The sequence below is a fragment of the Mauremys reevesii genome, linkage group 6 (assembly GCF_016161935.1).
Source record: "Mauremys reevesii isolate NIE-2019 linkage group 6, ASM1616193v1, whole genome shotgun sequence".
Lineage (NCBI taxonomy): Eukaryota > Metazoa > Chordata > Testudines > Geoemydidae > Mauremys > Mauremys reevesii.
In genome coordinates, this window is record NC_052628.1 from 32,988,970 (window position 1) to 33,013,096 (window position 24,127).

At 42.1% G+C, this 24,127-nt stretch overlaps 1 protein-coding gene across 2 annotated transcripts in view; it reads right to left on the reverse strand.

Annotated features, from left to right (window-relative positions):
• Positions 1-24,127, reverse strand: part of PLPP1 (phospholipid phosphatase 1) — a 117,658-nt gene that overhangs the window by 64,532 nt on the left and 28,999 nt on the right. The window contains exons 2-3 of one of the 2 annotated variants that reach the window (XM_039545915.1): positions 7,899-8,050; positions 1,477-1,757 (exon numbers count right to left, since the gene is read on the reverse strand). In XM_039545915.1, coding sequence (XP_039401849.1) covers positions 1,477-1,757; positions 7,899-8,050 — 433 coding nt within the window. The remainder of the gene's footprint in view (positions 1-1,476; positions 1,758-7,898; positions 8,051-24,127) is intronic. The other variant, XM_039545914.1, reaches the window with a different exon arrangement.

Below are 24,127 nucleotides of genomic sequence, written 5' to 3' on the forward strand. Positions count from 1 at the left end.
GGTATTATAAGAGCTCTGAAGGGGACTGAGATTTTGGGAAAGCTGGCTAATGCAGAAGTGGAATGATGGAACTAAAGAGATGTAGAAGGTCTTCAATCTGAAGAAATTCTCCCTATTAAAAAGCTTCCCTTTTTTAAAAACAAACAAAAAAACCTGGAAAGTCAGTTGGTGAAGTTTCCTAACTGCAAGCATTCCAAGTATATAGAACAAAAAGAACTTGCTGGGAGTTCGAGCCATTTTAATACCAGGATTGTTTATTCTGAAAAATACTTCAAACTACATCTAAAATTTCAACACTTAACATTATTGGCTGTTTGAGGACATTCCTCAGACAGATATCAGATTACAGGACACTAGCAGGAGGGGGGAACAAGTACAGGTCACTTTTGAAGCATGTCACGGCACATCTGTTTCTATTAATTTGTTTCCCTTTTCACCTCTTAGTTTCAATGGATATTAAATGTTTGTTAAAAATTAGTTATTTGGGCTTTTAATGGACAAAATGCACAACATTATCCTCTTGCCTGTTATACATTTTATACAGATACATCTGTTTTTGATTAACTTATTCTTCTATTTTAAATATGAATAAATTATTCTCCCTTCCTCAAACTCACCCCAGAAAAGCTTGGGAAGGCAGCTTTCAGACTTATTCATTCAGGAAGAATATACAGTGGTTTCCTTTCCAAATGGATCTTATTTGACTGTCCCCAAAACTACCAATTTAAAGGGCTGGTGCACATTTCTGGTCACCCAAAATTGATGAAGGAAACAACTGAAAAAAAAAAAACAAAGAGTACACTTTGTGTATAAGCTGAAGTCCTGTTCCTATAGCAGGGGTCAGCAACCTATGGCACATGTGCCAAAGGCAGCACCCACAAGCTGATTTTACAGTGGCACGCTGCTGCCAGCCTGGGGTCCCAGCCGCCGGTCCTGCTCAGCCCACTGCCGGCCTGGATGGACAGAACCCCAGGCCAGCACCGGGCTGAGCGGTGCCAGCAGCCAAGACCCCGGCTGGCAGGGGCTGGCAGACAGAACCTCAGACCGGCAGTGGGCTGAGCAGCTCAGTCTGCTGCCGGCCTGGGGTCCTGCCCCTACTCAGCCCACTGCCAGTCTGGGGTTCCATCCGTGGCCCCTGTAAATGTTAAATGTATTACTGGCATGCGAAACCTTAGATTACAGCAAATAAATGAAGACTTGGCACACCACTTCTGAAAGGTCGCGACCCCTGTCCTATAGCTTATAAAGAATACATTTGTGGGTTTAGGGGAAAGAGGAGGAGAGATAAAAGAAGATAGTCTAGTGCCTGAGCATGTGCTTTGAGGTTCTCTGTATGTCTATTAGATCACTAAATCCATTCCAATGGACTCATGGAGCATGTAGTAGGAGAAATCAACCCATCAAACCCTCATTGTCTCCAGGGATTTATAATACAAGATAACATCCTTCAAGACCAAAGTACATTAGGTTACTCACCTTCCCTCATTAACTTGTACTTTGTCGCCTTGACATGGGAAGTTTTCAATGTAACCTAGACTGCAGTTGACTCGTGTCCAATCTGGTTGGCATATAGCCAGGAAGTGGGGCCGCAGTCTACCTATGGAGTACTTGGCAATGTCCGTCAGGGATTGGCTAGCCGCCGCACCAAAAATGAAGGTCCCAATGGCTTTGTAAATAGTGGCTATGTAGTTATTTCTGACAAATGAATTCGAGTGCAAACAGTTATAATAGACAGACAGGCCTTCTCCTACGATTATCTGAAAAACAGAGATAAAGACAAGTTAAATAGAGAAACACACCTATGTCTCCTTAGAGGAAAAAAATTAAACAAAACAAACACACAAACATCAACAGTTGTCGTAAATCTCATCAATATTTGTACAATTTCCTGTTTTAAAATCTTGTACAATTGTTAAGCTGGGGGAAGCAACAAAGATTTTTCTGGGAGTCACTCAGAAGAATAAATTCCAACGGCTGAGCCAACATAATTTTAAACAGCTTTAATATAAACAAGATAGTTTGTTCTCATTCTCTGCCTTATATTCAGTTGTAATGGTGATGGTTTTAATAGAAACACTGGAAACTTGAGTCTTTTTCCTCAGAGAAAAAAAACAAACAAAAAACCCCACCTTTCCCACACTACTTCACACTCAGTTTGATGAGTAGCCCCTTCCCAAGAGACATTTAATTCTAAGTAAACTTTCCGTTCATTCTTAGCCTTCTTCTGAATAGAATTTATCAGCTGTGCCAGAAGCATGGTTTGCGGAAGTCACAACTTTAATTGAAAAGGCTGAATCTGAATACTGGTGCCAGAGGTGCTAAAGGCCAATTCTGTAAAATGGGAACCTCCTATTCCTCAGTTAAATATAATCTTTAAAGACAGGTTTCCTCTAGGAAGCTAAGTTTTAACAAAAATAATTGAGGAGAATGCTTCACGCGTCTGATTTTTTTCTATTTTTGGCATCGTATTGGTAGAACAAAGAGTATTCTCTTGTGTTCATAAAACCAAGACGTTTTCAGTGTTTTCTCCCTTCACTTCAGTCTCTTGTGGGAAATGGGTAAAAAGTAATTTTGTTAAATATAAAACTACTTAATCCAATGTCATTATATACACAGTTACAGGGGAGAAAGCAGCAGAAATGTTGGATTTGAATCATCAGTCAACCTATTGAAAAAAAAAATCCGATGAACAAGAGAGACTCATCCCACTAAAAGCAGCAAAGAATCCTGTGGCACCTTATAGACTAACAGACGTTTTGCAGCATGAGCTTTCGTGGGTGAATACCCACTTCTTCGGATGCAAGTGAATAAGTGGGTGCATCCGAAGAAGTGGGTATTCACCCACGAAAGCTCATGCTGCAAAACGTCTGTTAGTCTATAAGGTGCCACAGGACTCTTTGCTGCTTTTACAGAACCAGACTAACACGGCTACCCCTCTGATACTTCATCCCACTAAGGCAACTAACGTAATGGGAAGTTTTTTCCTTCCATGCACACATGGAAAAGCTGTTTAGAAATTATTGAAAATAGTTTGAATTATGCTAATTAACAAAACACAGTATTGTTCTACTTCTGAAGACATACTTTTAAGGATTAAGAAAAGCAGGGCTTGATTCTCTACCGCTTTGCACTTTGTCTAGTTGTTTAGACCTGTGCAAAATAACTGTAAAATGCTGCCACTCTGATTTACACTTACTTTTTACAGACGTAAGTAGCTACCAGGTGTAAGGCAATGGCTCAACCATGTGTACAGGACTGACAATTTTTACACTCAGCATCAGAGCAAGATGCAAGTTAGGCTTTGTCAACACTGAAACCTGAACGACAAAACTTTTGTTTTTCCAGGGTGTGAAACCCCACTCCCCTACCCCCCAAAACAATAAAAATTTTGCCAACAAAAAGCGATAGTGTGAACAGTGCTTTGTCGGCAAGAGAGAGCTCTCCTGCCGACAAACAGTGGCTACACTGCGCGCCTTTTAGCAGCACGGCTGTAGCAGCACAGTTGTGTCACTAAAAGGTGCGTAGTGTAGACATACACTTAGTGAACTCATTGAATGTGAAACGTTACTTTTAGCACAACAAAAAGGTTAGCAACCTCTTTCCTACTATCTATCCCATAGGACAGGTGCTATCCACTTCTGTGGAACAAGATAGTCAACAGCTTTGGGGATAGATGGGTGGGGAAGGAGGAGTCTGTATCAATCTTGCTGCAGAGCATACAGTCACATGCCACCCTCACCCACACAACCAAATAAAAAAACTGAGACCCCTAGGTGGAAGATATTCAGTAAGGTGTAAGTGGACTTAGTCTTGTGGCTCACATTACTCTACCCATAATTGTAAAAATTCTTTATAAACAGGTTGTTCAGTTGCAAGACCGTTCCTGTGTGTAAAAGGTACTAAGCCATACCTGTCTCTTCCCTCACGTTTTACCATCTGTGAATTGTAGCCCTAATATTTCAGAAGCCAATTACATTACTATTGTAGTAGTAACACTCTTTAAAAGAAAATATATTTCCAATTGCTATAATACAAGTAAAGCATTATTGCAATTCCCAGACTGGATGTCTTGCTGTCTGGTTGTCCTGGGCTGGAAACGCTAAGCAGTATTTCCCTAAACTGGCCCCACTTCAACAATGTACTTAAGCAAGTGTCTAACTTCAGAAATGGGACTACTCCTATGCTAGAAGTCAGACATGTACTTGAGAACCTGACTCATTCTGGGACCCAGTAAAGAAAGGCCCAGTAGTGCTGTTTAGGGGACTGATCCAAATGACCACTGAAGTCAATTGGGAACCTTTCCATTGACTCAAATGGGTGCTGGATCAGACCCTCAGAGATCCCATCTTCATCTGGAAGGATGGTCACTGACTGGGGGGCTTGTGTGTGAAAGTATGTATGTGAGCATGGGGCACAGAGGGCCCATGGGGAAGAGGGAGCGAAGCACAGGGTGTATTACATACAAGCACACAAAGGCATTCCAGTTATAGGTTTACAACCCCCTTTCGTTTAAGTTAGGATAACACACAGACACAGACAAAAGACTTCAATATTAAAGATGAAGGTTGTATTTAATGAAAGCTGTATTCATTTTGCTTTGTGCTGGCAGCTCAAATTCTGTTCCCTGTACCACAAAAAGACATTAAAATCAAAGGAGTTACTTCGATTTACACCAGCAAAACAGAGGTCGGGGTTTTGAAAGCTCTTAGTGAAAAGTTTCTCCTCACACAGCCAACAAGTTGCATATGAAAAAAAATTAAATTACAATTAGCAGTTCTTGAACAGCTAGTGGCAGTGGCTTCCAAGAACTGACTCTCTGTGAAAGCAAGTAACGGTTATCTTATTGTGGACACTGGTTGTGATTCTGATCTCATCCTGCTGAGAACTAGAACCCCACTGAAGTCAATGGGGCTACATCAGTGTAAAGAGAAATCAGAGCAGGGCCCTGGACCCACTTTCCTCTTTTAGTAAATGGTGTACACAGCCTGAGGAGAAATTAACAGAACCAGAAAAAAAGACACCATAATTTGTTTTTAACATTAGTACTTCCTCCTGCTAAACCTGCTTTAAAAAAAAAAATCTGGTGGGAAGTCTGTTCACCCCCTTATAAGATGGCTGCTGACATCACCAGCAAGCGGATCTGGAAAAACCTGCTACTTTTCAAGTTTGCCAGTTTACTATTAGCCTAGAGTTTTCCTAGTTATTTGAAAAGGAGGAGTTATGAGCACTTCATTTTCAGAAATGTTGACGTTTTATCTGTGGCCAGAAGTCCTTCTCATCAACAGGCTTACCCCCCCACCCCCAAAAAAAACAAAAAACAAAAAAACAAAAAAAACCTCCCACAAATGCACATGCTTAAAGTTAAGTGTGGAGCAGTCCCATACGCAAAAGGTCTGCTCCTAGAGCAGCAGGAAAGGTCCAGGGGATAAGGTGCCAGACTGGGACATGGCAGCCCTGGCTACTAGTCCCAGTTTTGACACTTAACTTAAAGATTAAGATTGGAGGAGATCTTTATATTACAAAAAAAAAAAGTGTGCTGGGGCAACTTCAAGTAAAGTTTTATGCAGGAATCTGGGTGAACTCTATGGCCTGTGTTATGTACGCTATAAAACTACATCTGCAAGTGCCATGCCCTTAGAGCGCTGTGAGTTAAACCCAACTTCATAGAGCGCAGTAGGGAAAGCGCTGCAGTCTGTCCACACTGACAGCTTCAAGCGCACTGGCATGGCCACATTTGCAGCGGCATTGGGAGCAGTGCATTATGGGCAGCTATCTCAGCATGCAAGTGACTGCAATGTGCTTTTCAAATGGGGGAGTGGGGGTGGAGTGTGACAGGGAATGTGTTGTGTCTATGTGGGGGGAGAGAGGGTTTTTGGAGTGCTGAGAGTGTCTCAGCATGTTGTCTTGTACGTTCAGACCCCCCTCCCCTCTCTCACTCATTCAAAGCAAACAGTAAATAAGCAGCCGGCTTCTCCAAAATGGAGCTTTGAAAGGGCATTTCCACATCCCTGCAGCTGATTTCACAGTGACAAGAGTGGCCACTTGACTTAAGGGGATTATGGGACATTTCCGAAGGTTGATTGCAGCACAGTAACGCAACACCTCGTTCACACTGGTGCCATGGCGCTCCAGCAGGGGCACAGCAAACGTTATTCCACTCGCCGAGGTGGAGTACCACCAGCAGTGCTGTAGCTGCCGAGTCAGAGCGCTCTACGTGCCTTGCCAGTGTGGACGGGGAGTGAGCTAGGGCGCCCAGGGCTGCTTTATTGTGCTGTAACTCACAAGTGTAGCCAAGGCCTAAATGATCATAATGGGTCCCTTTTGCCTTTAAAAATCTATCAACCCCCCCAAAAAGTGAGAGTTTGACAATTCTAAGCTTTGTTAAAATCTGAAAGGTTACAGATTAATATAGAGCACCTCAGACATAGGCCGTTTTAAATTTAAGCATTTCAAGAACACACTTGCGCTTTACAGAGGAACAAAAAGACTAGGGCTGTCGATTAATCACAGTTAATTCACACGATTAACTAAAACAATCAATCACAATTAATCGCACCTTTAAGCAATAGAATACCAATTGAAATGTATTAAATATTTTTGGGTGTTTTTCTACATTTTCAAATATATTGATTTCTATTACAACACAGAATACAAAGTTTACAGGGCTAACTTTATATTATTTTTATAACAAATATTTGCACTGTAAAAATGATAAACAAAAGAAATACTATTTTTCAATTCACCTCATACAAGTTCTGTAGTGCAATCTCTTTATCATGAAAGCATAACTTAGAAATGTATTTTTTTTGTTACAAACTGCACTCAAAAACAATGTAAAACTTTAGAGCCTACAAGCCCACTCAGTCCTACTTCTTGTTCAGCCGATTGCTAAAGGCCTTGTCTACACTGTCACTTTACAGTGCTGCAACTGTCTCGTTTAGGGGTGTAAAAAACCACCCCCAAGTGCTGCAAGTTTCAGCGCTGTAAACTGGCAGTATAGACAGCGCTGGGAGCTACTCCCCTCGTGGAGTTGGGTTTTTTACAACGCTGGGAGAGCTCTCTCCCAGCCCTGGTGCCGTGACTATACAGCCACGTTAAAGTTGGACAAAAAATTTAAGGGAGTTCCACAATACTTGCTTTAAAACTGTTAAAAGTGTTGAGCTGCTTCTAGAGCAGGCAGCATTAACTATAACCAGGGTAATAAGTATTGATGCTGACGGTAGTCTTTTGCACCAAGCCAAATTTTATCCTTGATGTAAACAAAATACCGAATGTAATAGTACTTGAAGAACCCACTCTTATTCAACCCTCCTGCTTATTTGGTGTAAATTAAGTTATACATCTACTACAAGCTACTGTTTGCAATCAATTCTGACTGGTAGCCACTGTGTTCTACTCTTCAGAAGTCAGAATTTACAGCTTTGTTTCTCTATATGGAAGTATCAGACTATTGGGTGGCAAATTACTACTTACATTGAAGCAGTTGTCTCAAGCTCTTATATTTTAGAGACACTCTCAAAGAACATACAAGGTTGCAGTACTTTTTACTTCCTTGTTTAAGATGTATATTTGTAACTAGGAAAAGGAGCCATTAGTCCCATAATTCCTCAAATGTGAATAAGACATCTATAATCAAAATATGTATGCCACTGTCATGCCAAGGTGTTCGCTTTCTGATGGAATTTATTAATTGGGGCCAATAAGAAACCTTTTAGGTACCCTGACGCAAACACTTGCGTTATTCTAACTCCACTTGGAATAAGGACAGAGGAGCTTGTCCTTGCTTTTAAGAAGAATGCACTGCTTTACCAATATATTAATCTAGTAATACATCATTTATACCCCCCACTCCCACCTACTAAAATTGAATGTAATGGAGAAAAATAGGTTTAACTTACAATGATTACATTGAAAGGAACAATTATTCCTGCTAACAACTCATAAGAAATGGTGTCATCTTTGATAGGGTACTGGATAGATTCATCATTACAGAAAACTCCTCTCTGGAAGGGGATATGCCTCGCAGTGAGAATTGCAAAAGGCAGGCCCGCTAGCAAAAGGAATAAAATTAAAATATTACACAGGAAAATTCAGAAATTTAAAATCAGAAAGAGTATCCCCAAGCATTTTCCGTCAGAGAGAAATAAGTGCTCAAAAGGAAAGAGCAAACATGCAGCAAGTCAGAAGGTTATATGTTTGGGGGTTTTTATCAAAAGGCTGCTTTCTAGGCTTCATGGCCCTTAGCTGAAAATTGCTAGTGTACATGTTCATAAGCACAGAGAAGGACAGAATAATCAGAATTTCCCTCCACCCTCACCAGTGTACTGACTATGTATCCAGTATAAAATATTCCAAAAATAGGACTCTTTGAACAGTTTTGAGGCATCTGTTAAGTTGTCCAGTGTGCCTCTTCAGCTCTGATCCTACTCTTAAGCAAGGTCCAACTGGCCCTTTTCTCTGGCCAGCTCCCCAACTCCAGAGAGTGCAAATTGTTTGATTTCATTTTCACCAAGGCAGGGAGGTTGAGGGGAGGTAAAGCAGCTGGGGGGTGGAGGGAAGAGGAGGAAAGAATGCTTTTACACATGGTTTCCCCAGTTCATGCATACTGGATAGAGCCCTGGAACAAACATGGTCACTGTCTGTGCTGGAAGCCTTCAGGAGCCAACATTTATTAAAGAACACCTTTAAATCACCTTAATCATGATATGATCTACAGAAATTGTCTGGGCAGAGGTGTGCAGAAGCTTAGGCAGTCATATCAAAAGCCTGGGGTGGCATTTTCACTAGGTTTAGTTCTTTGATCAGCTGGCTCTACAGAGGTTCAGAATAGGTTCAAACTCAAGAACACTAAGTCACCCTAGTCCCTCTTTAGCTGTCTGGGGATAGAAACTATTTCTTCTTCCAGTATGTAAAACATCAAGTAGTAAAATTAACCCCAACATTGGATGAATTGAAATTTGGGAGTGGTGGGAGAGAGAAGAGATTAAGCAATGGAAGTTAAAGATGAAGCTAATAAACTGGACAAATGAAAAATAAAAGTAGGTTAATTCTCCCCTTTCCCTGGTCCCATGTGAAGGTCTAGTGACTCCCCAGTCAGTGCCGTGAGAGCACTTTATTCTGTGCTCCATTTTGGATGTTTCTTAGTACAAAGCTGTGACCAAGACTCCAAGCAGCATTTACAACAGATGTTCTGATCTAGCATGAGGCAACAGATCAGGTCAGCAGCAATCCTGCTCTTCAGTCCTCTCACCATGAAGGAATGAAGTAGTGGAGGGAATTTTCTGTCAGACATCTCCCAGTCTTCCATCAGAGAGGAGGAAGAACTTTGCCACCCTTGCCAAGAGAAACATCCCTCCTCTGTGAGAGAGAGAAGGAACCTCCAATCCCTCTGTACGGGCCCACAAGGAGGAAACTGACATCTCCAGCAGGTAGGCATGGGAGGGGCAGAAGAAGAATGGGAAAAGATGCCAACAACAGAACATTGGAAGAGAGCGAAGTTATGTGGCTGGGGGTGGACGACTGGAAGCCTCTCGCCCCCCCCCCCTCCCCAGACACACACACTTTGTGCTAGAGAAGTCATTAAGTTCACAGTGAAGAATATTTAAGTGCCCAATATATTGATTTAAGAATTTTGCTCACTGCAGTAAAACTACAGTTCCTCATGCAGGTTACAGAGAGTGCTGCTTACGAGAACAGGCAAGCAAAAAAAAAAACCCCACACACAACGAGGGACACTCGTTTCCTTTGATGCTAAAAAAGTACCACCTTAAAGAGGTCTGTCTGAGATAATGTTTTTCCATCTACTTAACCAAGTAGTTCTGTGCTTATCACAGTGGTATCCAAGCATCCTAACAAACCTATGGGACCTTGTCTAGTGCATGTTCTGTACAACACTGAGCTTCTTATCAGTACTCTAGTCAACAGAAAACACCCGCAAGATTCAAGCAAATAATGGCATTGAGACAAATACAAAAACCAAGCACTCTAGTAACTGTAAGCCAACATTGTCAAAGACCAAGCCTCTTGTCTCCCCACTTACATCATCATTACTCAAAACCATGCTCTTCCATCCCCCCAACACCACCCCTTTACTCCTATTAATTAGATCAAACCCAAAGTCTAATCTAAGAATATATATCAAGAGAGAAAAAACTGTGCCATTTCATCTTCTGTATGCATGGCAGAGACTCAGTGAAGAGCTGTATTTTAGCAGGATAGATATTTTCTTGTCTATAACCAACAGCTACCCTGGGATCTCCTAGATCACCAGTATAGCAAGTGTATGGATGCAACCTAGGTCCCACTCCCTAACCTTTGCTGCTCTAAGAAAGACTTGAGGATGTAGCAGAGTAGCAATCTCATTAGCTAAAGAAAAAAGTATAAGTCAGGTTGCTTATAGACAGATTTATTTTTTCTCTCCTCCACATAATTCAAGATATAAACCAGGAGGTCACAGGGGAAAACAATCTCTAAGCCTGCATACAGAATTGTAGAGCTGGCTAGCTGTATTGCAAGGGTGAAAGGTGTGTCTTCGGAGCATCAGCTATTGGTTAATATTTCAAACCAGGCCTTCCAAAACGTAAAAGCTTAGTTAACATGCATCTACTGCTATACATAACCACCACCACTCAGCTCTCTCGGGTCAGGAATTTTCCACCATGCACCATTCTTCACAAAATCTAAATTGCTTCTGGGCTATGAGCCATGTTGACCTCATTGTTTTGGTTAGTGACTAACAGCTGAAAGTGACAAGTGTGCAAAACCCTAGGAGAAAGTACAGCACAGGTTAAAATGTAACAGAGCACAGGTGTAAGACTTAACATGATGAGCATGCAGTTATTTAGCAGAGGTTCCAGTTACTTTCTCCAGACCTGAGGAAGAGCTTTGTGAAGCTCAAAAATCCATCCAATTCCAGCAACGCAAGTTGATTCAATAAAAGATATCACATCTATCTTGTCTCATTTCCTGGGACAAACACAGCTATAACATGGCATTTAATTCACATCAAAATGTTACAAATGCTCTAGTTTTCATGAAGCAACCAAAACCCAACAAGATTCAGTTAATTTACCACCTGTTTAGCTTCATTAGAATGAATCTCTGCCCCCAGAATGATTTGTAGGCGTTAATGAGAAGGAACACAAAATGTAACTCCAAGTTAAGGGGATTAGAAACTCAAATGCAGACAGACTATATCTGACATCATCATCATCATCCACAAATCCCTTTGAATTGCTGCAGTGGCTCCCCCTTCTCCAGTGTGTTACGTGCAAGCCGTATCTCACCATTTTCGAGTCCCTATGAAACAAAATCTCTCTCTACAGATGCACTTTGATCTTTCTGTATGCTCACCCACATGCTCTACATCCCACTTAGGAGGGGGCAGGCAGAATGCCTATTTGGCCACTTCTCCCAAAGTCATTTTCATTCTCTTCATTGTCAAAGAATATGCATGAATATCCTCCTTGAGGCAGTCTCCAAAGCTATACTCCCTCCTCCAGAACCCAGTTCAGCAATGGCAAGTTTCTTGGAGGAAATTATTCATAGTGTGTCAAATTTTTTTGCTTCATCATGCTGTGCACTAGTAACCAGTACCCAGACAGTCTTACTGGATGTTTCTCTTTTCCCTTACTCCTCCCATATCTTATCTGCAATTACACCCTGATCATACACAGAATATGCATGAAAGTAATTTTATTCACACCAACAGTCCCATAAGATTTGCACATGGCTATTTATTCAGGTACATAAGTATCTGCAGGATATGGCCCTTTCTTTGTAAGCGTGTCCATATTAGGAGATGTTAGCACACTTTTGGATGCTAGTAAAATAAAAAGCAGATAATATATTAACTTGCAGTCTTTATTAAGTGTTAAAGCGTACTTTTATCCTAGTCATGTTGAGTACTTTAATTTTAATTGTCCATAGCCATACCATTGTGGGAAGCACATACATCAGATCAGGGGGAGGGATAGCTCAGTGGTTTGAGCATTGGCCTGCTAAACCCAGGGTTGTGAGTTCAATCCTTGAGGGGGCCACTTAGGGATCTGGGGCTAAAATCAGTACTTGGTCCTGCTACTGAAGGCAGGGGGCTGGACTCAATGACCTTTCAAGGTCCCTTCCAGTTCTAGGAGATTGGTATATCTCCAATTTTTTTTTTAAATTATTTTCAGGTGTCATAAAGCCTGGTCAATTCTCCAGCAAGGACCTTCAATTAGTATTCTTCCCTTTCAGTAAAAGGTTATGGGGGTGTTAGGAGAACACTACTGAAGGTGCTCCCTTTCAGCTGAGAGGTAAAGCCCTTGCCCTGATCATCATCTGGGGACACTGAATGGGTTATGGCACCTTTTCCAAGAAGAGTGGTGTCTGATTAAGATTTCCCACGTAGCTGTAATTTGATGCACTATTCACCTTTTGTCCAGGAAAGACTGTTCAGCATGGTTGTGTCTCAAACAGCTGCTGTTTCATCCCAGAAGTAGTTGCATTGCAGTGGTGAATGAAAGAATTCCTGTTTATATAAACATCTTAAGACACTCAAAATCCTTTGGTGCTTCATGTTTTCTCTATGGTGGCTTTTATGCCAAACCACCACAAGTGGTATTGTGTGGTATGACAGCCTACAATTAGTGGAGTGCTATGACAGCCAAGTTAGATGAACTATAGAGTAAATCTGTTCCAGACAAGAGTTCTGAGGAATGAGAGCGGTCAGTATCTGAAGGTTTCAGAGTAGCAGCAGTGTTAGTCTGTATCCATAAGCAATTCTTCCAGATACTGAGAAAACCCACGTAGAAAAAGTCATCCAAATCTTCTTTGCCTTGTCCCATCAAATCATATTTGGTGGCTCTTGTTCAACTCTATATATCGTCCAGCGCGGCTTCCAAACCGACACCAGCCTTCTTCATGCACTCCTTCAGCATCTTGAACCACTTTTCTCTACATCTTCCTTGTCTTTGTCCTCTTTGGTCACCACATCTCGTCAGGTCACATACTACCCCCCACCACGGAAAAGCTGAGGGAGTATCAGCATCATGGCTCATACCATTTCATTGCATAGCTGTCCAGTTCATCTTACCCAGCGTCCACGTAAGCACGCTCATTGTGACAACATGAAGTAGTTGTTCTCTCTTCCTTGTTGGCCAGCATTCCAACCCACACATTATGGCAGGCCTAATCATCCTGCACTTGCTCTTTATGCAGTGTTGTTGTAGCAATGTCAGTTCCAGGATAGGAATACAAGGTGGGTGAGGTAACATCTTTTATTGGACCAACTTCTGTTGGGGAGAGACAAGCTTTTGAGCTTACAGTCTCTACAGAGCTCTTCTTCAGGTCTGGGAAACTTACACAGTGTCACAGCTAAATACAAGGTGGAGTGGATTGTTTAGCACAGTGGTTCTCATCTTATTTATCATGGTGGGCTGCATATGCAGCTCACAATGTACTACCTGGGCCACAGTGGCTGGGTGGCAGGGCAGCGGCAGCCCAGAAACCGACCCCCAGCCCCCCACCACCACTGTGGCAGCCTTTAACACCCAACTGAGCTGGGCCGCAGCAGTGTGCTAATTGGGCTGCATGCAGCTCGCAGGTTGAGACCCGTTGGTTTAACATAACTAGTTAATACATATTTCAAGAAGCCATTCAAGGTGAAGTGGCCTTTTAACACCTCTCCAGTCACTGGGGGGGGCGGGGTGGAGGTGGGGGAACATGGGGTAGGTAGGTGGGAGGGGGGGATGTTAATGGGTCTTAGATGGCCAAGGACACCAGCTGTGAGTGGGGTAGAGTGGAGAGAGAGGAGAGTGGCGTGTTGGGCTTTCACACTGCAAGGTGAGAAACTGAGACCAGAAGGACACTGCCCACCATACTCTGGGTGGATGTATACTCATGGTCCTATGCTTTCGAATTGTTGTGGCCGTGCTTTCCCAAATTAATAATGGGTTCCTTTTTCCCTCCTTAAAAAACAGATATAGTGCTGGTGAGAGGGGAAGCCTTTTAGAAGTGCCATGGATTGGTGTTTAGTTTTCCCCAATTACTAGGTGGGAGTTCAAGATGATTCTGTTTTGTATTGTTCAGAGGAACCCCTAGATGTTGTGCATGGAGTTCTGGGCAGCAGCCCTGCTCGGATCAAGGAGACGCACGCACACGCACACGACCGCCAGAGCTGTGAGCAGGTGCAGGGTTCACAGCAGGGAGCCTACCAGCCTTTGTCAATTTCAAGGCTCCAGCAGGGAACTATGAAATTGACAAGAATGACATCCAAACAGCAGAGGTAAGTAACCCTCTACAGGGACACTGCATCACCTTAACTACACCAACATAAGCCCTCTGATGGAGGTGGAGTTATGATGTCAAGGCAGGAAGGCACTTACATTGGCAGGAGCAAGACTGTAGTGTGTATAGACTATTAGGTTATATAGTGTATAGACTATTAGTATAAACCATTAGGTTGACGTAAGCTGCCTTACGTCAACCGAAATCTGTAGTGTAGACCAGGCCTGCATAAGTTTCCCAGACCCGAAGAAGAGCTCTGCGTCGCTCAAAAGTCTCTCTCACCAACAGACGTTGATCCAATAAAAGATATTACCTCACACACCTTCTATCTATAACTTTCCGCTCTAGTTTGCTCAGCATATTATCATCACAAAGAACTCCTGTTGACTCCCTCTATTTACATAAAATGCTTTTCATGTGGCTCCTAACATCCACATGCCCATCATGGCTCAATACTGAACTGCAATACTGAAATTGTTGTACAGATTTTAACACTATACCATCTAGTTTTATTGGCTCCTCATTGTCCCTCTCAATGAAGTATAACATATATTCTTTTTTTGTGAGCTGATTTGTAAGCCATTTTTCTTCTAATGCATACCTCCATAGCGCTAGGTCCCTTTCCAGTTTGTATTTATCTTCACAGCACAATGACATCAGCAAAAAGCATGATCCATGAAGCCTGTCCCCTAAACTCCCGTATTAAGGTAGGCATTATATCACAAATAGGAATGGGCTTAGGGTAGGTCTATGTAAAGGATCAGTCTTCGCAGGCTTCACTGTAGCCACAGCTGTTTCTCACTACTATTGTGCCACCCTCACATATGTCCATGATAGTCTGAACACGTCTCAGACAGATTGCACCATAGGCACCACCATAACAATTTCTTAGGAAACCCGTCAAACTCCCTAAATCCACAAACACTAAGTGCAATTCCTTTTAATTCTCCTTGTACTTCTCCTGCAATATTCAGGCTACAAACAGTGTAATCCATTGTTGACCTTCCTGGCAGAAATCTGAATTGGTTGTCACTTACTTGATGCTCCAGCTCCTCCCAAAGTTTTTTCTCGATTCTTTCCAGCCATTTCTTCATGTAACATTAAATTTAATGGGTCAGTGACCACTACTTTGTTGCATATGTCCTTTATGCTTGAAGAGAGGGACCAATGTATTCTTCCTCCACTCAGATGTTCTTCCAGTATGGAAAGTTAAGTTGAATAAAGTTAACTACAACCACCACCTTCTCCTCCTCGTAGTCTAATGGTTAAAATGGCTCAATTGATATACTGTCCAATCCATATTTTGTTGTGTTTAGTGCTGTACAACCTCACCCAGTATAAACCAAAAATGCAAGCTTGAGTGCACCAATCTCAAAACAGTTAGAAAAGAAAACTGATTTTTGTCTCAATGGGTAAGGAGTTTTAGGTTCAACCTACCTTAAAATTGTTGCATTTTGGTGGAGGAAGTTCTAAATATTTACACAGTTTTCTTTTATTTTAAAATTTTCAGCTTTACTTTTTACTTTTAAAATATACTTAGAGCAATGTCTACAAAAAAAAAAAAGAGATACAATGCTCTATTGCAAGACATCTAAATTTCCCCAGCACACAGGAAGATTAAAAGTGTAAGAGTTGCCATGGACTGTTTACTGCCTTTAACATGTTCCAGCAAAAGGACATACATTCTAGGAATGCTCAGAATAAAAGGTCTAGTTTCTGGATGAGACATACAGTCAGCAGAAGGGTAATTAAATTGTAATTGTTAAGTTAGACGCCCTAGCTTTATGAATTTGCCTCTGGTTAGTTCTCCACCCTTTACAGTGTCACACTAACCAAAACAAATATACTGCCTTATCAAGACAGTATTATGCTACTGGTATCAGTTTTTCATGACTTGATTATACTCCATCGCCATAACTTCCAGGACCATAAACAGGGTGGGGCGAGCAGGGCAGCCACCTAGGGCACGAAGTTGTGAGGGCAGAAAAATGGGGTGGCAAGTCCCACAGTTTAAAAACTGTTACCTCCTGGCAGGAGGTGGTGGATCGGAAGCTGGTGGGAGCCACCCGGCCTCCTTGGACCCCTGGCTCTCTGCACTGTGGGAACTGGGGTTCTGACTGGCTGCCTGACAACCCTTCCTGCACTGCTCCCCAAGCTGTGCTGCCTCTCCACAGCTGGGCGCTCCCCAGGCAGCTCTGAGCTGCAAGCTAACATGCTCTTGCCTCTCCTCAAAGGAGCCCAGTGCTGCCCACTGGAGCTGGCCTCTGAGCCTGGCTGCCATGAGACACTCCCCGATGAGCTCACTTGCCACTGCCCTGGTGCGACTGGCTCTGCCACTGCTCCAGAGAGCAGAGCCAGGAGTGCCAGGGCACCGGTGACCAAGCAGCAGAGCCAGGAGCCCCAGGGCAGCAGCGAACGATTGTGTAAGTCATCAAGGCAGCCAGGCTGCGTGGACAGGGGCCAGCTCCAGTGGGCAGTGCTGGGCTCCGTTGGGGAGAGGAAAGAACAGGCTGCTGATTGCGCCACCCACCCTGCCTGGGGAGCAGAGCAGGGAGGGCTGCCAGTCAGCCAGCCAGCGCTCCAGCTTCCACAGTGCTGAGAGCCAGGGGCCTGTGCAGCTCCCACCAGCTTCCAAGCCACTGGCTCCTAGCAGGAGGCAATAGTTTGAAAACCTCTATGCTAAATGGAAGGTGGAAATCTGAGAGTGGGACATATGACCCCACATACCTTCCCACCACCACCACCACCACACCCACGCACCCCACCTCTAGGGGATGCAAATATGCTTGCCTGCCCTGGGTGCTAATATGCCTTGTTATGGCTTTGATAATTTCCTATGAATGCTTAGAACCAGACTGGGAGACAGATTTTTATTTAATGAAGTTTATAAATATGGCTGGCAGACCTAGACCCATCCAAGCATAAATTGGTATTAGTAGGAGAGGGCAAATCAACTGGAGCAGCACAAGCCGTCATCATCATTACAGCAATGGATACTCACTCTCTGTGAGAAGTATGAATTCACTATTACAGTGTTAGGGGAATATAAGCTCTCTGATTGCTCAGATGTCACATTACTCAAACAATGCTCAATCTTATCTAATGCGTATGAGAAGCCATCTGAAGTCTTAAAAAAAAAAGTATGAGATGTTGAATTACAAAACTTACAGTGCCAATCTACTTCAAATATACCCACCATGCAATGGCAGAAGGCACGAACACATCTACAGGTAATCAATCCAGTCACAAATCAGCACTCTAGATAATTTTTGGGAAAGTCTCCTGAGGAAATCACACCACAGGTCAAATCAAAAACTGTAAGAATAGCCTTCCTCTTCTGTATCACTGAGGATATTTGTCAAGATACTGAATGTGTTCTCAGAGAACAAGGCTTCTTCAAAATATGAGTGTACATGCAAATAAGTAGTCAAAGTACCTGAATGCCCTTTTGTGCTTATTAAATGCAGCAAGAAGAGATTCTAGTTTCTCTCTCATCACCACCCTTATAGACATTATAAACTTCAGACAGCTGCTCCATGTCTCCACCTGGCAAGATTCTTGAAGTCTCTTTGCTGTCTAGAAAATAACCCGATCAAGGCTGTAGTGCTGACAGTGCTACATCTGGACTATAGTACTCATAAGAGTCAGTCTATTATTTAGTCCAGAAGATTGAAGGAGTCTTCATATAAAAACTGGTCTGGTCTCTTTCCAGCAGTGCTGTTGGACACACAAAAATACTTCAAATGTTGTCAGTGCTGATGTTGGGGTTCTATTTAGCCATGTGTGGGTCACATCACAAGTGAAGAAAGTCATATTCTGGACAGTAGAGTTAATAGAATAGGGAGGTGTAAAACTAAGGTAAAATAGAAGTTCTTACAACTTGCCTCTCTATTCATCTGCTTTCTTCTCGATTAAAATTACTTCCAAAGTCAAAGAGGACCGGGGTGGAGAGGGGGGTGGTATCAAAGCCAAGGGGAGGAAAAGAACTGAGGATAGAGGAAGAACTATAACTTGGGTCTTTACACATATGGGGGAGGGGGAGACTAGGAAAGGTAAAAACACAACACAACTATAAGCAAGGATTGGATTTAAATAGTAGCTTGTAGGGGTTAGCCAAAATCTGCCTCCAAGGACAAAAACCAGGTTTGGCTATTAAGCAAGTAAGAGATTCATTTGCAGGATGGGTTTCAGTCATCCATGATCTATGTACATGAGTGCCCCCACACATTATTGTACAATCCAAGCGTCTGGTGACCACTACTCTCCTGAGTTAGAGGCATTTTACAGAGGGGAACTGAGGCAGAGAGTTTAGTTAGGTAACTTGCCCACTGCCACACACTAAGCCTGTGGCAAAAGGTAAAAAGTGAGTATCTAGAATATATAAATCAGTTTCTCTCTCCAGTACCTTAAGCACAAGGCTGCTATTCCTCCCAGCATGTGAGGCTGTGTCTAAACTGGAAAATCTCAGAAGCAGAGCTCAGAACCAGGCCTAACACTTGTTCAGCTGCAACAGGGTTAACTGAGTGAGCAGGAAAGACTAGTAGCTGCGAGAGCCTTGTCTGCAGTAGGTGCTACCACCCATACAGCTGAACTGATGTCAGTGGCTAGGGGAACTTTTTGCAAAGCTTTTCTAGTACAGACATGGTCTGCATGTCTGGAAAGTTCTCATGACCTTTTACATGCCTGTCCACAGTAAAACAAATTTTACTAAACTCAAAGCCCTTCTCTAACCTGCATAAACTTAAGAGTCCATTTAATGTCTAATGAGTAACTTCTGTGCAGAGAGGAGGCATAATCTGAAAGGCAAAATTAGCTCCGTAACTGAGTAACACACTATATAAAAATAGGCAGCTAAATTATCAAATTGTTCAGCCTTCCAACTCAATGTGCCAAGGCAACAGCAACCAAAGGGCTACTGAAAGCATGAATAGCTGCAAGGTGATGTCTATAGTGAACCAACATGGTTACTCACATAATGCTTGAAGAATAAAAGATTTTTAAAAAGTCCTGAATATGGCCTTCTGTACTCCAGAGCCTTATTGTGTTTTTGAGAAGCCAGTAGCACTTCACTACAAAGTCCTCACACAGCTCTCAAGGTATTAAACCAGAGGCTTCCCTCAGATTTGTCAGGAGACAGGGTCTAGCATAAGAGATTAGAAGACCTAAGCCTGATCTGTATTAAGTCTGGCAGGCAGAAGTCTTTGGCTTGAACCCACTGCCAGGCTCAAAGTCTGAAGCATGTACCCAATATAGCTACAGGGCAATGTGTGCTTGTCAGCAGCAGCTGCTGCTCTGCGTTTGAATATCTAGTGATGACCTGTGACAGACTACTTGCAGCCAGGATCATTAGGTGCTAGGCTACTTAGAAGATATGATCAGCTAAGGAGGATTTTTAAAAGAAAAAGTTTGGTCTGTGTTTAAGGGTTTTTGATTACCTATTTTCAGGGAGCAAGAGAAATTGCTATGCAAATGAGCTCTTAAAAAAAAAGAGACTTGTAAAAGGATTAAAGAGGGCACAAACTCAACTTAACATTCTTTATACATCCACCATAAGGACCAGATACATATTCTCTCACACACAAATGTTAATTCCGTTCTCTTCTGGTTTTGCTGATGTCAATCATTAACACCCATTTAACTTTATATATATTAAAAAAAAAAGGTGTATTTAACAAGTGCAATTTTAAATTAATAGACAGGGCGTGTTGTAGAATTCACCTTGACCCAGCTAACAGAGTAAAGCACAACTTGCCCCAACTACACTAGAGTTTTAAATAGTGTGCTACCTACAGGATCACAGCTGTAATGTGTAAACCCCTCTATACATTGGGGGGGGGGGAGGGGAGAAAGAGGGCAGATCAAACACACACTGTGCGTGACTCCCACTAGCAAAAAATTAGCAGCTTTACAAATCCGCACTATGGTTTGTGCCAGCTGGAAACCTATAATGGCAATTTCCCGATTTGAGCCACAGACAAGGCCTATGAATTCTGTTCCTTCTCATCTTTCGTCCTTTCTCTCCCATGTCATAGTTTTACGAGTCTGGTCTTAGACGGAGAAGATCTGAATATCTAATGTAAACATTAAGCAGAAAATTTTGTAGAAACCCATAAATACCTTTCATACATAAACCAAAAGGAACACTCCAGGCACAAATCTAATTTATTTTTTGCCTTTGAAGGTTCTTTATTTATGCTTGCCAGGTCCGCAAGCACATCCATTGTGTACACATGTTTGTGTAGCACTCAGAGAACCCTGGATGAAAGAATGTTTTTACTACTAGTTGTGACAAGTTTAACCAAATCATAATCCTTTGCTGTTCAACCTCTCTCACTTTTTTTAAAGTTATCTTAGCATTCAGATGTTACAATATTCACTTGGTCAACAGAATTCAGCTTCTTCTGGGCCTGAGAAGAAGAATTCCACCCTGGGTATTTTAAAGGGGCTTTCCAGCACAAAAAAAGCCCCTTTAAAATACCCAGGGTGGAATTCTTCTTCTCAGGCCCAGAAGAAGCTGAATTCTGTTGACCAAGTGAATATTGTAACATCTGAATGCTAAGATAACTTTAAAAAAAGTGAGAGAGGTTGAACAGCAAAGGATTATGATTTGGTTAAACTTGTCACAACTAGTAGTAAAAACATTCTTTCATCCAGGGTTCTCTGAGTGCTACACAAACATGTGTAACCCACTTCATCAGATGCATGGAGTGGAAAATACAGTAAGCAGTATACATAGTCCATCTTTTTATGTGCTGTAATATATACTACTTACTGTATTTTTCACTCCATGCATCTGATGAAGTGGGTTTTAGCCCATGAAAGCTTACACCCAAATAAATTTGTTAGTCTCTAAGGTGCCACAAGGACTCCTCATTGTTTTTCCTGATACAGACTAACAGGCTACCACTCTGAAACCAGTAAGGAGGACGAATACTGGGTACAGAAGGCATGACTAAGACTAAAATGGGTGATGAGGTATGGGACATTCGTCAGTAAGGAGGCGCAGAAGAAGGAAGTGTCCATTTGTTCTTCCTCCACTTTTTTCTGCCACTAACTAAACCCTGTAGATTTTACTCACTTGTTCTTCTCCCCTCCATACCCAATCCCCTCCCGCTCTCTGCTCCCCAATAAAAATCTTCTTTCCTTTCAGAGAATCTCTGGACAGTCATCTAGATTGCCATCAGTGACCTGTAAGTAGTTTTACTAAACTAGGGTATCAAAATGAGATATTCACACCTTGCAATGCTCCTGCTTTGCTTTGAGTCTGCAATGTGAGTAAAGAGATTTATAGTTTAAAATGTTCTGCCTCCAACAGATCATTTCATCCTCCTCCAGTCCCCCACAATCCACCTTTCCACCATTCCCTTCCATGAGCAAATCCAGTTTTTACTTTAGTGCTGATCAGGCCTAGCATCGCTTTGTTCCAAGATTTAAAATCTATGCCAGTTACTGCTGCACGTGTTACACCCTGGACATTCCCGAATATCTATCTCTAGTTCTTAGTCTTCAGCCTCAGCCAAAACTCCATGTTCTGCTTGTAGCTACACTCACCACAGAAGCACTACCTAAGTGACATTACCTCAACATGCAAAGTTGGAGATTTTGCAGTGCTTCATAAACCCTCAAGTCCTGCAGACCAGAAATCTGGAAATTGTGGCATTCAAAGCAGACTGCAGTGTCACCAAACACCACTCTCGCTATAATGGCAAGCCTACCGCTAGGATCTGAAAAAGATGCTGAGGCAAGAACAACTGAAAATGTAGGAAGAGAACAACCTGATCCCATAAGGAAAGTAATACACAGCAAAGAAAGAGCTCCCCATATGTTCCTTTGTAAACAAACAATGAAACAGGACTATTCTGGGAATTCACTTTTGCTTCCGATGTGCAGCTGTAGGGAGGCAAAGAAATTATTGTTGCTGCACATAGTGTATGTAATAGCTAGAAAGGAACATAAAGAATTCAGGTGGGTGAAACGTGTGTACCCCAAAGCATTTTATAGAACAGGACTGACTCAGACCCCTTCATGCTATAACCAACTTGCTGTACGCAATCCAGTATTTCATATTTATCAATTTTAAGATGTTCAGCTCATTCCACTTGAATTTAGTGATCAAGTAACTCATTTTATGATTTATACAAATTTAGAAAGGGAAGAGTCTAAGACATTAATCCATCCTCCTGTCACTATACTACGCATGTTCCCTGCAGTGTGTGCTTTCAGCTTTAAGAACATCTCTAAGGATGGGACTCGCACCACTTCCACTGGAAGAGCCATCCAAGAATGTACAATAGACAGGAATTGAGCTGCTATATGACTTCACCTTCTTTTGGTTACTGCCAAGCTTTACTTGATATTTTAAAAGCCTCTATGAAGATTCCCGAGGTAAGAAGAGCAGGGAGAAAATGACATTTTTGAGTCTTGCTCTTCCCGATTTCCTTCCACTCTGTGTTCAGTCCAACCTGATTATTCTATTCAGGTTCTTATACCACAAACTCATCAGTATGGTATCAATCATCTTGGGTGCCCAGAACTGAACAAAGTATTACAGTCCGTATGAGAATCATAAGTACTGTGGAGCAGCCGGTATATACTGTACCTATTATTTTAAAAAACACCACTCATAACAGTACATATGGACTCTCTCCAGTCTTCCTGGAGAAGATTCCCGCATTATGAAATTTAAATTAAAATAATATTCCTTTGACAAAACCTAAGGGCATTCTCCATCAGAAGCTACAGAAAGTTGCATTCACCTACTGTGAACACATCCCCTTCAAAACTTTCCTAGCCTTACTAATAGCCTACTGCATGCACAGAATTCTTTCACTAACTAAAAGCCTGGTTTTAAACTGCAATTTGCAGGATATAAGAGATGCTCACTTAAATAAGATTTAGTTAGAGCAAGTGTTAGGAATGAAAACAGAATTGAAGAATTTGTACCGAGACTTCCTCCACTCTTTGAAAAGCCTAACATTATCTGTGACTCTGCCAGTCGATTAAGAATATGCGGTAAATTTTTATTATTGCAAAAAAGTTAAAAAGGTGAAGTGGCCCAATACTCCATACTAGGACCGGGGGGGGGGGGGGGGGGGGGGGTGGCGAGGAGGGCTAGGGGGAAGTGAGCCATGAGGTGGCAAAATTATTTAATCTTGTAACACATTGTTGTCTCTGTACTAGTCTTAAAATTATAGTGATGCAAATTAATAAAGAGATAAGGCAGGGGGGAGGGGGTGAATTGCCATACAAAGGGAGACTGAACACCAGGACTGTTTAGCAAGAGGAAACAACAAATAAGGGGACTATGACAACTATATAAAGTAACTGATGTTTAAAGAAGTAAATGGGAGTGCCAGTTTATTCCTTTTGTTCTTTGTTCTATGGGAGAGTTAAAGACAGACAGTCAAAAGAAGGAAATATTTAAAAGACTAAAGCCTGGTCTACACTAAACAGTTAGGTCAATGCAAGACAGCTTATGTGGACTTATCTATGGAAGGATCTTCATTCACTTAAATTTGGCTCCCACCGAGGTACGCGTCTCAAAAATGAGGGGGTTAGTTAGACAAAAAAGTTAAAAGGTACAGTGACTAAAGTGAAATCCCTGCAAGTTGCGTGGGCCCTTTTTAAAGACACCATAATAGAGGCCCAACTTCAATGTATACCCCAAATTAAGAAAAACAGTAAAAGAACTAAAGAAGAGCCACCGTGGCTTAACAACCATGTAAAAGAAGCAGTGAGAGATAAAAAGACTTCCTTTAAAAAGTGGAAGCCAAATCCTAGTGAGGCAAATAGAAAGGAGCACAAACACTGCCAACTTAAGTGCAAGAGTGTAATAAGAAAAGCCAAAGAGGAGTTTGAAGAA